At 40.6% G+C, this 16,538-nt stretch overlaps 2 protein-coding genes across 2 annotated transcripts in view; both read left to right on the forward strand.

The window, feature by feature from the left end:
* The first annotated feature begins 966 nt into the window (after positions 1 to 966).
* nfs1 (NFS1 cysteine desulfurase) lies at positions 967 to 8,882 on the forward strand. The gene is made up of 13 exons (XM_034868278.1): positions 967 to 1,284; positions 1,914 to 1,990; positions 2,085 to 2,201; positions 2,753 to 2,836; positions 3,454 to 3,606; positions 3,728 to 3,821; positions 4,046 to 4,180; positions 6,472 to 6,629; positions 6,768 to 6,873; positions 7,082 to 7,163; positions 7,319 to 7,402; positions 7,569 to 7,658; positions 8,268 to 8,882. Exons 1-13 carry the CDS (start codon positions 1,179 to 1,181, stop codon positions 8,329 to 8,331), a joined length of 1,350 nt encoding a protein of 449 aa, XP_034724169.1. The 5' UTR covers positions 967 to 1,178; the 3' UTR covers positions 8,332 to 8,882.
* Positions 8,883 to 11,951: 3,069 nt separating this feature from the next.
* The window catches only part of LOC117943450 (RNA-binding protein 12-like), a 26,920-nt gene continuing 22,333 nt past the window's right edge, over positions 11,952 to 16,538 (forward strand). Inside the window, 1 exon segment of the mRNA XM_034869589.1 lies at positions 11,952 to 12,181. The gene's annotated coding sequence lies outside the window, so the exon portion shown is untranslated.

The raw sequence follows: 16,538 nt of genomic DNA on the forward strand, positions 1-16,538 counted from the left end.
TGCAACTGCTCACGCCACGCCCCCGCTTACGCCACGCCCATTGTGTTATTTGCCTTCAAAATAAAAGCCCGTTTGAAAGTTTTTCCTCCAAGCGGTTTTCTTCTTAATCATTTCACTGTGTGGGGAATTGTGAAATTGGCGCCCCTGCTTGCTGAGAAGGTACCATGCACAGACAAGCTGTGTGAGAAGGGTAAAGGAGAGGGGGGAGCGGGGTACAGTTCACCTCTAGGTCGAAAGGGTTGCTGCTATAGCTACTGTGGGTGCTCCGCTAATAGCCTACTGAGCACCCACGAAACTGCTCGCGGTTATGTGTCAGTTAAACTTTTCATCTAAAATCCTATCCTGAGTTGAAAGATACCCTACTATTCTACGGCTTTATTATAGGCATATCGTAGGCATGCAGTATGTTCGTCTCGGACGTCTGAATTTTTTTGGACTCTTTTTTTTTCACTAGCACCCACGGAGGAAAGCATCCATTTCTAAAAACAAATTCACATTTCTACCACATAAGTGACCAAATTTAAATTTCAACGGTGAAATATCTCTTTAAACTCCGCTCTGAGTGCACGCGCGCTCCCGCGGCCAGGCAATACAAATGCGTAACTGTCTATGCTGAATCCGCGTTGCATAAACTCTTGGCTTTAACCAATCAAAGGACAGAGAAATGCCCCAAACAGAACCAAAACATCACATATCGGCCAGTGAGAGCTCGGCCCGTCTAAATAAACTTCCTCCCCGTTTCTGTTTATTTTTTTCTCTGTAACTCATGCCTCGTGGATGCATGGATTGGATGTATATTAGATTAAGCCAATACAATAAGAGAATCAGAGGATCAAGCTCCCCAAAAAATAAGGAGTAAGGTAAAAGTAAATAAATAAATATCTTTGACACTTATTCAAAATATTTTATTTTGAAAGTCGTCATCGGAAGTGTTGTTAGTTAGCATGTCGACCTTGATGCTGTGTTATAACCATAGACTGTGGTGTTGTAACCTGGATGCATTTAAAAAGCGGCAACGTTTTTTTTAACGAAACTAAACTTCACTTACGTTTAAACGGTACTCTTAAATCGTAAATATTGTTCAATTTCTTCCACAGAAACCAGCAGGTTAAACTGGTTCATTCCGGTGTTTTGGTCACGGTCAGCGTGTCTCCAGTTGAAGCCAGCAAGCCGACTAGATGCTTTCCCAGGGCAAGACCGTCTCCTCTCGGCTGCTCAGGCCGTTGTCAAGGCTTCCTCTCTGGCTGGGGTCTGATGGTAGAGCCGCTAGCTCTCTGCATAAAGGTAATAGCTACCCGGAGCACGTTAGCCTGGTTATTTAAGGCACAGAGCAGCTAGCATGATGCTAATCCCGAAGTGACGCAGTTTGATAGGGAAACAAAACTTCCAAAAACATAACGTTAACGAACATGTGTGTATTAAAATGTAATGCAACATAAAATACTGGATTTAAAGTAGCTAAAACAAAATGTGAGTGCTTTTGACACAAAATCAGTGGTCAAAATTAACTCTTTCATTCACCAATGGATGTTGAAATTTGACCAGTCACTCATTACCATTGTTTTTGGCTGGTGAGTGAAGCACTACTACCAGCCACTTGGATATTTTACCAGCATTTGGCTGGTAGATTGTGCTTATTATGAACCCTAACAACCCACACAAGGTGTTTTAGAGAGTAACACTGAATGTAAATAAATCATACAAAACGGTTTTGATACATGATTCAGTGTTTAATTTTCTGAACTTGACAGATTTCCATACTCTGCTCTTGAGACACAGATGATGAATTGTTGATGAATAACTCAATGCATGCTGATCTGCTTGTTGTCTGACCCAGTGTTCCAGACCAGGATCATTCATTTTTGGATTAAACCCCCAGCTGACTGTGTGACTGTTGTTGTTTTGTGTTGCAGAGTTGATAAAGAAACATGACCTGGAGAAAGATGAGCTGCGCCCCCTCTACATGGACTTCCAGGCCACCACGCCCATGGTAACCATTACCAACCCTGTTTTTCCAGCTGATGTCAGGGAGTTACTTACACTAACTTGCACTTACAATTTAACACATGTGTATTTGTGTGTAGGACCCCCGGGTGCTGGACGCCATGTTGCCCTACCAGGTGAATTACTATGGTAACCCTCACTCCAGAACACATGCCTACGGCTGGGAGAGCGAGAGCGCCATGGAGACGGCCAGGAAGGTATAGAGAGAGAAACTAGTTATTTATACATATACTGTTCATTATGTCTTTATGTTCATTACAGTGCACTGTAAACCATCCACATTGGAAACTTTTTCCAACATTCAATTCAACAACTTTTATTTATCCCTAAAGGGCAATTCAATTTTTCAGTCATCCAGTCACATAAAAAAAACAAGCAAATAAGAATAAACACCATTGTGATCATCCAATCAGCCGACACGTCAGTGGCAGCAGGTCAACAAATAGGACACCAAGGCAAGAACAACCAATCACAAACGGATTGCAACCTGTTTTATGCTTTGTTGCTCTTGCCTGTAGATTAAAGAGAATCTACGAAAAATAATATGGCCATAATTACCCATGATTCCTCTTGCTTTCTAGACCTTCTGTTTCTTCCATAGGAAGCTCAGGTTTGGTAACTGAAGTCCAGTGCTCAACATGATTTGTACTTGGTCATCTTTCCTTTTAATCTGAACTTGAAAGAGAGACTTACTGTGTGTTCTCTTCTCTCTCTCTCTCTCTCTCTCTCTCTCTCTCTCTCTGAGCAGCAGGTGGCTGATCTGATTGGAGCAGATCCCAGAGAGATCATCTTTACCAGTGGAGCCACCGAGTCCAACAACATGGCCATCAAGGTCTCAATCTGCTTCTCTTCTTCATCACTTCCTCTATGTTACCTCCTCTTCTTCACACCTTCTCTCCCTCTCCTTTCACTATTACCTTCTCTGGTTTTGCTTCACAGTGAGAACAGATCAAAAACAGAGGAAACATATAGAGTACAGTGGAACAGAATGAAGGTCTGGTCACAACAGAAATTATTCTTAATGGCTCTGGCTTTTGGAGCAGTTTAAAGTCAGACAGAAGAGGTTAAATTAAACTAGATGGTGACGCACAGCTACAATAGTTTCATGATTAGTTTCCTCCATAATGGACTCTCCGTTCAGCGTTGTCAAGAAAGTTTGTTTTTGGTCTGAATTTGCTTTTTTAAAGTTTACCCAAGTTTACCATGACTCAAAGAAATTTACTTCACCTGGACAAGCAAAAAACCAACAATCATAAATTTATTGGAATGAGTTGATTTCACCGCACAATTTTAATTCAAGCCGTCCTGAAAGCGGGTGTGATCGTACCCTGAGAACACATTAGGAACAGAATAGCAATGCAGTGAGAACAGTCAAAAGGTAGTCTAAGTCTAAAACCCAGTTTGTGATATCAGGCTTGACTCCGCGTCTCCCATCTCCCTCTCCTGCAGGGCGTATCCAGGTTCTACCAGACCAAGAAGCGTCATGTGATCACCACACAGACAGAGCATAAATGCGTTCTTGACTCGTGTCGAGTCCTGGAGTCTGAAGGTTTCAGTGTGACCTACCTGCCAGTCCAGACCAACGGACTGGTGGACCTGGAGGTATTCATGAACGCACAGAGGGAACACACAAGAGTAATTGCAACATGAAGTGAAGCATGTGCAGAGAACATACAGGTGTCATTGTGTTCATTAAAAAACCTTTGTGTCTGTGTGCTTTCAGCTGTTGGAGGCCTCCATTCGTCCTGACACCTCTCTGTTGTCAGTGATGACCATCAACAACGAGATAGGAGTCAAGCAGCCAATCAAGGAGATCGGTAACCTTTGCAAAACAAACATGTTAATTACTTCCTGCGTAAGGCAGAAATCCAATTTCTGAAACACCTACAGTGTTTCATCTGTGTTTCAGTGAATCACCATGACCACGTAGAGTACTCACCAGTTCCCATGATCTTTACTTTTTTTAAAGGGAGTCTGTGATCTGATTCACTACTCCGATCTAAACTTTTGAATAGCTGAACTTTACTCTTCCCGTCCACAGGTCAGATTTGTCGTTCCAAAGGAGTCTTCTTCCACACTGACGCCGCTCAGGCTGTCGGAAAGATTCCCGTCAACGTCACGGACTGGAAGGTTGATCTAATGTCCATCAGTGGCCACAAGATCTACGGACCCAAAGGTTAGCCGTACTATTACTGTAGATGTATTCTTAACTGTTAGCTCATTAAACAAGGAGAGTTTATTCATACAGCACATTTCACACACACGGCAGTTCAAAGTGCTTTACAAATCTCGTACTAGAAAATGCTTAAGTTTCTGAAAGAAATGGACATGTGTTTGCAGCTAAAATTTTCCTGTTGAAATGTAGTGGCTGAACGTATGATACAGTTAAATTTGCAGTTAAAATATAAATACTGAAAGAAGCTGAAGTAGTAGTTAAAATAAAAGTGAAGAAAGGCGCTAAGCAAGCATGAAGTGAAGTCGTGAAAGTTTTTGAATTATTAAGATTAAGAGATTAAATCTCAGTTGATGTGTAGGCTGATTTACAAGATGTAGATCTAGACCTTTTCACATTGTTCTGTCCCACTTTAAATCCTTGTTACAAAAGACTGACCTGCTCAAAAACCATACTTATTTTGCAAATGTCTGTAGTGTCTCAAATAGGGCTGCACGATATTGGAAAAAATTACCATCAGATTTTTCCAACGATATCCATGTATACTGCGATATTGCAAGGCATCAATCCAGGCTAAAGTCAATTTCACTAATAAACAAGTGTCATTAAAAGTGACGAAAAGGTCACTTAATATTTTACTTCAAAATCGGAACATGTTTCTGTAAACAGAAAAAAAGTACACGTTTTTAAATAAAAAACCCTGATTGGTTTATAAAAACATAACTTAAAATAAATATATTTTTTATAAAACAACTTATATGCATTTTGTGTCTCATTGGCCAAAGTGGCAAAGTAAAACCGTGTTGGTCATCATAATCATGGCTAAACAAATGAAGTTGACATAAAATTGTAATACATTTTGTATTAAATCTCCTAAACAGAGTATTACTATGCAGTAGGTGTGTTGTATCCGTCTGCAAACAGCAACTTTTTATTTCGAAGTCCTTTGTGAGGAAATGAACTGTCAAAATTATGTAGGGCTCTGTTGTCCTGCTGGACCACAAGTCTGTAGCTGCATGGTATTCCACTTGTCAGTGTTGGATTTGCATTTTTCAGTCAGCTCTTTTGTCCTAACTTGGGAAAAATATGTGCGGCATTGACATACCATACATACATAAACGTTTGGATAATTTTCTTAAAGACCCCTATTGGCGACGGTGTGTAACGGCAACATATCTTCAGCGATATGAAACGTTATTGCGTCTGTTATTTATTCACAGATACAGATTTTTGTTTTGGTTGACATTAGAGTTGGGCGTCGTTTGGATTAGGATGATTATTCCGATTATTCCTTTTCGATTCGGGTTGTTATCAGTTCTCAATTGTAAATCTTTAAGGGGTGGAGTTGAAACGGGTCACATTCTTATTAATTCACATATAAGAGGAAGGTTTTATTTTGATGAAATGGTGATTTACAGCTTTACAGGGCTTTTTCAACGCAACATAAAGCCACACTAGAGCTCCGCTTACTGGGCTCCATGGCTGCAACACAAGCACCTAGAGGTACGCAAACAAGAAACTTAAACATATTAAATTTGGATCCGATGATCACATTTGAAATCAAATCCTCCAAACAATTCAATTAAAGAAACTATTCCACTTGAATAGGAGTAGGAATTGGTTCTCAATGCCCAACCTAGTCCAGATTTGACTTTGTATTCATCATAAAGAGCTTTCCTGTGCCAATTTAAGTAATGAGACAAATTGGTGGTGTTTCCTTGTTTTGTGGCCACAACTTTATAACACTCCTGACAAAGTACCTGTTTTTGGTCAAGAGTCTCTTTTTTGCACCATAAATAGTCACTAATAGCTGATTACGACTTTCCTTTTGGTACGAAATCATCCTTTTTTTGCAGCGGATTCTCTTCGTTGCTCATTTTTAGCTAGAGGACTGCCAGAGAATGTTGGCAGAAAATGTGTCCTACTCATGGTGCTACCCTTCTTCACCTCGCATGTTCCGGCGATGTGACTGTCGCGCATGCACACGTCGCAATGTCAATGCTAAAACACAATAATGATCAGCCCTAGTCGCAGCTATGCACCTCACCCCCACTTGGTGAAAGACAAATTTGGATTTTGGTATCTTCAGAATAAATGTTGTAATTGATGTCATTTTTATTGTCTTCTAACAGCAGCATGCATTGATGGAGCATACATGTTCTGATCCTTTTGGTAGTCCCCATTAGAGGGTGACTCCCGTACTGCTGGACTCCTGCGGGAATACCGTGACCTGTGGGAGTCCCCAAAAATTGTCTGATCTGCTTGGAAGTTACATTGCCTGTGTGTGTCCATAGGTGTGGGTGCTTTGTATGTTCGCCGTCGGCCCCGGGTGCGTCTGGAGCCGCTGCAGAGCGGGGGTGGGCAGGAAAGGGGTCTGCGCTCCGGAACGGTACCCACCCCTCTGGCTGTTGGGCTGGGAGCCGCTTGCAGCATTGCACAGCAGGAGTTGGAGGTAAAACTAACGCACCCAAGCATCCACCCAGACTCAAAAATACATCCAAACATCCTGGGACTCAGAGTGTGTGTCTGTGTGTCTGTGTGTCTGTGTGTCTGTGTGTGTCTGTGTGTGTGTGTGTGTGTGTGTGTGTAGTATGATCATCACAGAGTGTCTATGCTGGCTAATCGTCTAATCCAGAAGATCATGTCGGAGCTTCCTGACGTCATCATGAACGGAGATCCAGAACATCGCTACCCTGGTACACACACGCATACACACACACACGCAGACACACACACACACACAGACAAGTAAAACTCTTACACAATTAAGACATAACTGTCACATCCTTGAATTTGAACCTTTATGGACCTGGACGTCTTTGGACTTGATGTAAAGGTTTCTGTAGAAAGTATGTTAAATTGACAAAAACGTGTCAACAACGATGTTGTTTGTGTACTTTTCAGGCTGTGTCAACCTGTCCTTTGCCTATGTGGAGGGAGAGAGTCTGTTGATGGCGCTGAAGGATGTCGCTCTGTCTTCTGGGAGGTCAGACACACACAAGCTGCTCAATCAAACTATTTTTTAAAAACATAGATTTAACTGTACCCTTTTTTTAACCATTAGAAGCACCGTGGAGCAATATTTTTGCAAGTGGGTCGCCATTTTGTTTGTATGATAAATGTTTGTTTGTGTGCCCACAGTGCGTGTACGTCAGCGTCTCTGGAGCCATCATACGTCCTCAGAGCGATCGGAGCAGATGAAGACCTGGCTCACTCTTCCATCAGGTACAAACACCAACAGCACTGTAATCCAGATCATAATTCTGAGAATAATGTTTGCCATTTTAAAGAAATTCCATGTCTTCAGAAGTATATTATGATCTTGATCCCTAGCCATGTACGATGACATCACTTGTAGGGTTAACGTGTGCGGGGTGTGTGTGTGTGTTAGGTTTGGTATTGGCAGGTTCACCACAGAAGAAGAGGTAGACTACACAGCAGAGAAATGTATCCTGCAGGTCTCCAGGCTCCGAGAGATGAGGTGAGTTTAGCTGAACTGATAGTTTGGTTTCTTTTCTAACTGAACGTATTTTGGTTAAGTACTCGGTAATGTAGCAGTAATGATGACCAATGTCAAATCTGAGAACAGGATGACATCACTTAGAAGAAATCTGACTGGTCGAGAAAAAACAAGCAGTCAGACAATGAGTTGGACCAACCTTTTTGTAATAAAAACCGAAGGTGAACGTTAAATTATTACCCAAATTGTCCGTTCAGTGCCCTCTTCCAGCTTCAACGTCGACCTACTATACCTACTGTTTTTCCTGTTTAATGAGGGATTATTTCAGTTTAAATTAAATAAACCAATTGTTTCCATACTGTCCGATTGTCAGACTTCTTGTCACTCTGTTCCAAGATATCAAATATGAACTGGGAGAGTAAAATGTCACAGACCCATGTTATAATAAATTTGAATTCTACTCTAAAACTGACTCCGTTGCTCCGTACCTATATTTCTTCTGCCTTTGTCAAGTATATGCATTTCTTTGCATAAATATGTGATGGCAATGTTATCTGTAATGTGTTCTAAATTGTAATATTGTTGTAGGTAAAGCCCAATAACCTGTCTGTCTCTCGCTCTGTCTGCCAGTCCTCTGTGGGAGATGGTTCAAGAAGGCATCGATCTGAAGAGCATCAAGTGGACGCAGCACTAGACTCCTCCCACTTCTTCTTCCCTTCCCTGGCTGCCGATGACAATGGATTCCCAGGGAACTCCGGGAACGAACTGGCTGTTCCTTCCTGTACACAAACACGCACAAACTTCCTGCCTGACTTGAAGTCTGTTTGTAACTGTAGCGCTGTGTGTCCATAGAAGCTCCTCTTGTATCTCTGTCAGGAGATGGTTTTCAGAGATTTGACCAGCACGTTTCAGCCTTTGCTTGTTCAAAGTCATTCTGTGACACCTAGCTCCTGTATCACAACGTCAGTTCATCTTAGTCTGGCTCTTTTTTGGGGTTACCTGGCTTCACTTTCCACTATCTCTGGGTTTACTAATCCAGCTCTGAGCATGTTCAACAGAAATGGTAATGACTTCACATGTAACGTCAACAGCTCCATGAGTAACATGATATGACATCAGATGAAACTGCGGGCAAATTATATTACTGAGGTGGCAAAAAGAAGAGATTTACATTGAGGTGAAATATATTGAGCATTATTGCACAACTAGAATAAAATAAGATGTTGTAGATTAATGTTTAAATATTAGGTTAAGTCTGTGTGGGAGTCTGCTGATCTATGAAAACATCTCTACTGCTCCTTAATTATTTTCACTTTATTGGAAACTCAGGACCTTTGTCCCTGTCAGGAACCCGTAGTAATGATAACTTCAGTTTTTCAGTTGGTCAATACTCCGCTTCATGATATAGCCTCTTGTCAACATGTTGAGCAGACACAAAACAGTGGGTGGTGTTACTTCAGTGTCACTTGGGGCTGCAACTGTAGGCAATAGACTGAAATTTAGTCTTAATATATAATAATTCTCAGTCAGAACATTTTCAGTTTATGATTTACAGATTGTCTCCTGCTTTGTTCAAATGGAATACTCCTTGTCCTCCCTGTCAAAACCCAGTCTTGTACATAAAGAATCATGTCAGTTTATAAGCAGTGTTCACAGTGTTGGTAACCACATTTTGGTTATTCAGTTCAAGTCTGGAATACTCCAAGTGACCGTAGCCTTTAACCACAATGGGTGATTGAAGAAGGTGGAGAGTAAAACAGCTCAGGTCCAAGTTGTTGATGGGAATCTGAACGTGATCCTCCAAGTCTAAACACAAAAATCAGAAGAATTTGTATTGTTTTCCTGGAGGTTCCTATTACTCTCATATACGTTATTATCCAATAAAGTGCTGCCTCAATACCCTTTTTTTGTTCTTTGTTTATGTGTAGTGGGATAAGTACATTTACTGAACAAATGCTACATACCACAGAATGTAAAACCTTTGCTAGTTTGCAATACCTGTCTGTAAATGGGCCCGTACACAAATCAACAAACATTTATAATATTATACATTCAAAAATAAAAGCAACTGATTTTTTTAAAGCATTATTTAAAAAATGACAATGCAGTTCGCACATCAATGTACATAAAGAAGCATGTACTCTATTGTACTCAATTACTGCCCCAATTTTTATTCAGACTCTGTCTTATATACAGTACTACACAAGTATACATTTTAAAGATTATTTTTGGGGGATTTTTAAGCCTTTAATAAACAGGACAGCTGAAGACATGAAAGGGGACAGAGAGTGGGAATGACATCCAGCAAAGGTCCGCAGGTCAGAGTCAAACCTGGACCCGCTGAGTCGAGGAGTGCTTTGGGAGTGCTTTACTAACTAAGCTATCCGGGCAGCTACAAGTCATCTAATGTTAGATTAGTAAGTATATACTGTAATACTAACAATTACTGATACCCAGTATTACATGAGGGTTTTATGAGGTCAAATGTGCTGAGATTAACCTGGTTTAGGGCCTTTTCAACACTCCACAATGTTTGTAAGTACCCTGTAACAGTCATGTAAACACATTCATTCATACAACAAGTGTTCCCAATAGAAGGTTTAGTTTGAAGTTATTAATTGCCATATGCACAAACATTACAAAGTTAGCAGTAGCAACAATCTGAGATGTCAAATTCCCTCCAACAATGCTCAAACTAATATGTACACTCACCTATGGGATTATTAGGAACACCGTACTAATACTGTGTTTGACCCCCTTTCGTCTTCAGAACTGCCTTAATTCTATGTGGCATTGATTCAATAAGGTGCTGAAAGCATTCTTTAGAAATGTTGGCCCATATTGATAGGATAGCATCTTGCAGTTGATTGAGATTTGTTTTGATTCCACCACATCCTAAAGATGCTCTATTGGGTTGAGATCTGGTGACTGTGGTGGCCATTTTAGTACAGTGAACTCATTGTCATGTTCAAGAAACCAATTTGAAATGATTCGAGCTTTGTGACATGGTGCATTATCCTGCTGGAAGTAGCCAGCAGCAAAGGATAGGTACATGGTAGGCATAAAGGAATGGACATGGTCAGAAACAATGCTCAGGTAGGCCGTGGCATTTAAACGATGCCCAATTGGCACTAAGGGGCCTAAAGTGTGCCAAGAAAACATCCCCCACACCATTACACCCCCACCACCAGCCTGCACAGTGGTAACAAGACATGATGGATCCATGTTCTCATTCTGTTTACGCCAAATTCTGACTCTACCATCTGAATGTCTCAAAGGAAATCAAGACTTATTAGACCAGGCAACAATTTTCCAGTCTTCAATTGTCCAATTTTGGTGAGCTCTTGCTAATTGTAGCCTCTTCTTCCTATTTGTAGTGGAGATGATTGGTACCCGGTGGGGTCTTCTGCTGTTGAAGCCCATCCGCCTCAAGGTTATGCGTGTTGTGGCTTCACAAATGCTTTGCTGCATACCTCGGTTGTACCGAGTGGTTATTTCAGTCAAAGTTGCTCTTCTATCAGCTTGAATCAGTCGGCCCATTCTCCTCTGACCTCTAGCATCAACAAGGCATTTTTGCCCACAGGACTGCCGCATACTGGATGTTTTTCCCTTTTCACACCATTCTTTGTAAACCCTAGAAATGGTTGTGCGTGAAAATTGCAGTAACTGAGCAGATTGTGGAATACTCAGACCGACCCGTCTGGCACCAGCAACCACGCCACGCTCAAAATGGCTTAAATCACCTTTCTTTCCCATTCTGACATTCAGTTTGGAGTTCAGGAGATGGTCTGGATCAGGACCACAGCCCTAAATGCATTGAAGCAACTGCCATGTGATTGGTTGATTAGACAATTGCATTAATGATAATTTGAACAGTTGTTCCTGATAATCCTTAAGGTGAGTGTATGTCTAAAAACAAAAAAACATGCAAGTAAAAACAAGACTAAGACATAAAATAGTGCAGAAATAAAAATATGTTACTTCATCTGTACATTTTAAACAAGGTTTTGGAACGTGGCTTGTTTGCTCTAATTCATCCAGAGTCAAGGTGTCCACGTGCTTATGGACATATAGTATACATGTTTATTGTTATGCACCAACAAAATTTTTTTTTCACAAGTTCATAAACAGAAGTACTAACAGATACATAGACAGTAGAAATCAAAAACAAAAGAGAAGAAATGACCTTAAAAAAATAAAAAGACTACAATTATGTATTATGTAATGCTAGAGTTTGTGTTATGTGCATCACAGTACAATTATGTAATATCTTGATGTTAAATGGTCTCTTTTTGTTTTTAACATTGGATTCCGTGGTGCTATATTGCTGCCACTCATTAATAAATTTAGCTCTCTTCAGTCTGTAGGGGGCGCTGTCGTTTTAAAGTCAGGGAAACGCTGGCCGCAATCTCGCGTCATCACGTCTGGTATCGCGGTGTTTGCGCCGACATTTCGTGCAGCAAGAACTTTCACAGAAGCTACAGAAGAAGACAAGCGCTCCGTTCATGAATTAAACCTCAGTGTGTTTGTTGACACATTTCTCGGTAAGAATCTAGCAGCGGCAGCCCGCTCAGTGACACACACACGTCGGGAGTCCGAGCACGAGAGGAGCCGCTTAAAACGCGCATCCTGCTCGTTACTCTGCTCCAACACACAAAGCAAGGTTCACAGCCAGCTAGGTGGCTAACGAAGTGTTAGCATAGCTAAGCTAAACTAGTGAGGTTACACTGAGGTATTTATCTTGGGAACTGGATAGTTAGCTATGACTCTTCAAGGTCTTGTTGTAGAAGTTTTTTGTGGGATACTTATTATAATTAATTTTTTTTTTTAAATGTTCAGGCAGGTATGTTTTAAAAGATGTCTTGTCTGTAGCTGCTAGCTACCGTTAGCTAGCTAAACGACGCAACATTAACGAAACGTATTTTTCATTACGGGTCCGCTTATGTTGTAGTTTCTTCACTGTATTAACTGATGAGATGTGTGAGTCTTATCCCTGTACAGTTTGGTTTCTAGCTCAGTAGTTTTTCTTGGTTTTCCCTGCGTCAGTGCCCGCTGCAGACCACAGTGCAGTGTGCAAGAGTGACCACAAGTCACTGATCCATCACCAGGTGCATTTTGATATGAGAAGGGTAAAGATGAGTGACAGTCGTCATGGAGACAGTCTCGGTTTCAGACTGTGTTTCTGTTAGCTGGACTCTAACATGTTTTAAGCCCTTTCAGGCATGGATTCTGCAAAATAAATGGTAACACCAAAGGTCTATGTTGTGTAAATGCTGATAGTGGTTGTATTCAATCATCACAGAACCCTTACAGCATCGGCATATTTAAACCCATAAATGACAGTGAAGTACACAAATAGTATGTCCACCAGAGAGAGTAGTGACTTTTGTAAAATGTTCTGCCCTGTACATTTCTTTACTAAAATTTAAAAAAAACTTAAGGGTCAAAAATGTTTTTTATGGGCATGTAAAGTAATTTAATATCAACCAATGCATCCAATGATGACCATTGTCAGAATCGGCTTTAAAGCAACACCAAAGCACTTTTCCTCTTCGGTCCCCCTACAGGTTGGAAGTGGAATAGTGTCCATTTTGTCTCATTGGAACTACACATCTGCTACTCTATTTGGCAAACCTGCATAGTGCGGTTATAGCCGGTAGAGACCCTCAAAGCAAATGCAGATGTGCCTATCATCTTGTTACGAGTTGATGAACCACTGGAATAATTTTGGAAACATTATTTTAAGGATATTAGCTTTAATGGCCAAAAAAAGTGTAAACACGTACAACGAAAGGAATACTGATCAAATGCAAAGCTGCTATAAACACCTAAAATAGGCTCCTTTTAGTGTTTTCTGGTTGATCAAACTCATTTCTTTTTAAATTAATTTTATTTAATGTTAGAGAAATGCAAAAAATCTCAATCATGGGACTGACATTTGTCTTAACATTTATGTAACTCGATGAATATCTGAAAGGGACTCAAATTAGGTCTGTAAATAATAGTGCGTATGGTTAATTTGTGTTGAAAGGAAGAATTTCCATAGTTCAGTTCGCTGTACTTTAGCTGTTTTATGTTTTTGTCCTGTGCAGGTCGGTGGAGTTCTGTTTAGGAGAACCAGGGATCAGTCAATTCTTAAGTAGGTTAACTGATAAGGTGTGGAGAACACAGCTATAGTTTAGCTTTAAAAGGGTGCAGCCAAAGGCTGTGTGCTTCAGTTTTCATCACACCAGATCCTGTCTTGTGTGTTGAGATTTGAGCTCTTGGTTTGTGTGGAGATTCCCTCATCTTTCATAATAGATGGAGTCTTTTTTTTGAATGGTTTAGTCCATGGATGTTGTTGCACTCTTTCTCGTTCAATCCCGTTCTTTTTGCTTTGTTTCGAGGTTGATGCCAACATGTAGACAGTTATGTATTCCAGCTTTAAACTGAGAAATCAAGGCAGCGTTTTGCTCTTTAATTCAGAATTTGCAGTTTCTGGCTGTTTGATGGAGGTTATGTTTTTGTCTCTTTTCAGCTCTATTTTGTTTCTGGACCTATGTGAGTGAAAACTGCAGCCTAACCTTTTTCCTCTCTCTGGATACTCTGGTTGTTTCTGACATTATTAGGGTTTGCCGATTTCTCCCCTGCTGTGTTTTATTCTCTTGCTGCTGTTGATTCTTCACCAAGGCTGTTAGCCGGTGTACACCAATGAGTAACAGGAGGAGTAGATGTCCAGCTTGAAGTTTGGTGGTGGGTGGGTGTGAATTGTCTGTGCTGAGCACTGAAATCATTGACGATGATACCTTGCATTGTGTTGAAAGCTGTGGTGGGCTGCAGATAGCAGCGTCACACCCAGTGCAGTTTTTTTATTGTATTTTCAATTAACACATTTCATGAGCTTCAGAGTGCCTGAAATGTCAGTTTAGTGAGATATCCAGAGGTGGAAAGTAACAAAATACATTTACTCACGTTATCAGTAGTAGTTTTGTTGTGTATTTTGTATTTTTCAAGTAGTCTCTAAAATGGATATTTTAGGTCTCTAAGGGTCTTTAATGTTTAGTGACATGTGTGTATAGGTGTTTATGCATATATTTCTCTTTTTATTTTTGGATTAATGACCCTTTGTCCTATTTTTACAACATGGGGGCGATTCCCTGCCCTGTTTTATGTTTTTTTAATGTAACTAAGTTACCTTTACATAAAGTACATTTTAAATGAACTACTTATTAATTTTACTTGAATCTATTTTCAGTTAGGTAATTTCATTCGTACTTAAGTAATATTTCATCAAAGTATTGGTGCTCTTTCTTGAGTACAGTATATTTTGTACCTTTTCCACCTCTGGAGATATCCATCCACAACCTCTGACAGTCCTAGCTCAAGGTTAGAGAACAGAAACCTGAAGATGTGTCTGAGGGTTTAGAGCTTTGGGGAAGCAGCAAGCGTTGCTCCACCTGCTGTTGTTCAGTTGGACATCATGGCACCTAACTTCTGTTTGCTTTCTCTTCTGATCAGCTGCTATCTTTGGTGCCGTGCTGCCAGTTGCTGATGTTGCTAATTTACATAATGCATTACATAATTCTACTGTTGCTCTGGTTGATATATATATATTGCTAATGTTGCTCTGGTTGATGTGATGATAATGTGGCTCTGGTTTACATGTAACTGACATTGCTCTTGTTGAAATACTGGCAACGTTGCTCTTATTGCTCTGGTTGATTAGTTAACATGATGTGTTGTTGACAATGTATTGCAGATTTGCTGGTTGAAATGTTGCTTGTGAGGTGGTGTTCTACAACCAGTTGCTGATTTGGTGCTGCTTAAGGATTCAGGAAACGGAAGGATTTGTCCTGCTCACCTATGTGTCGTTGCTAGATTGTTACTTTGTGTTTGCAGGGTATTGCTGGCTGGTTGCAGCTCATCATGTCCTATCCTTAAATTGTTGTGATGACAGTTTGACTCTAGTTTGATATTTGTTGTACACCGCCAGCTTTCTTCATTATGGGTTTTGGACGGGTGTGTCTCAGGTAGCAGAGCTCATTCAGTTTGATTCCGAGATTTGTTGTCCTGCTGCTAGTTTTTAATCTATCAATCTAGTTATTAATCTAGTCTCTTGTGGCTGTTGAGTTTATTTTTTGTGTATCGTGTTGAGGATAAAGACGACCTTTTTAGAAGTGAGGGTAAAATTAAATCCTACAACAAACAATGCTTTAAAATTCAACTTTTTGTTTAACCTGACTCACCCCGATTTTCCACCAGGCGTATCTGTGCTTCATTCCGGCTGCAACACACTTTTGTTCTGTCCGCTGTGACGCGCCATACCACAACGGGAGCATCTCAGAAGCGAGGTGTGCCTTGCCTACCTGACTCGCAGATTTTATTGTCTGTACAACTACTTCAGAAGAAGAACAATCACACCCTTATTACAAGATCGGTCAATTTCAACTTCTAGCTCTGTTTTTTAAACATTTGCAGTGCTGTTAGTAGCGAGAAAAATGAAAACTATCAGTGCTGTCTACACTGTGTTATCCACCTGCTAGAGGTAGCAACCAACAGGCTTAACAGTGCAAGTTTTAAATGTGTTTTTAACCTCTAAACACGTTCAAAATGTCAATACCAGTGCCAAGCCATGTGCAGTTATTCCTTACAAGGGAACACAGCAAATCTGACTGCAGTAGATGTGACAGAAAGGCATAAAAGTTGTGAACTACATGTTGAAATCGACCGGAATTCTCCTTTAAGCTAGTATCTACCCTCTACACCAAGCACTCCTGCAATTAAACTTGATGCCTTCTTTTCTGGCGTTGTCCTTATAAAAAGCTTCCGTGGTATCCGTTACGTTTCGTAACCTCAAAGATGAATCTCTTGTTGACCGTGTTGTTGTAGTAGAGGAGACTTGGGGGGGGGGGGGGGGGGGGG

Source organism: Etheostoma cragini, chromosome 4 (assembly GCF_013103735.1).
Source record: "Etheostoma cragini isolate CJK2018 chromosome 4, CSU_Ecrag_1.0, whole genome shotgun sequence".
Lineage (NCBI taxonomy): Eukaryota > Metazoa > Chordata > Actinopteri > Perciformes > Percidae > Etheostoma > Etheostoma cragini.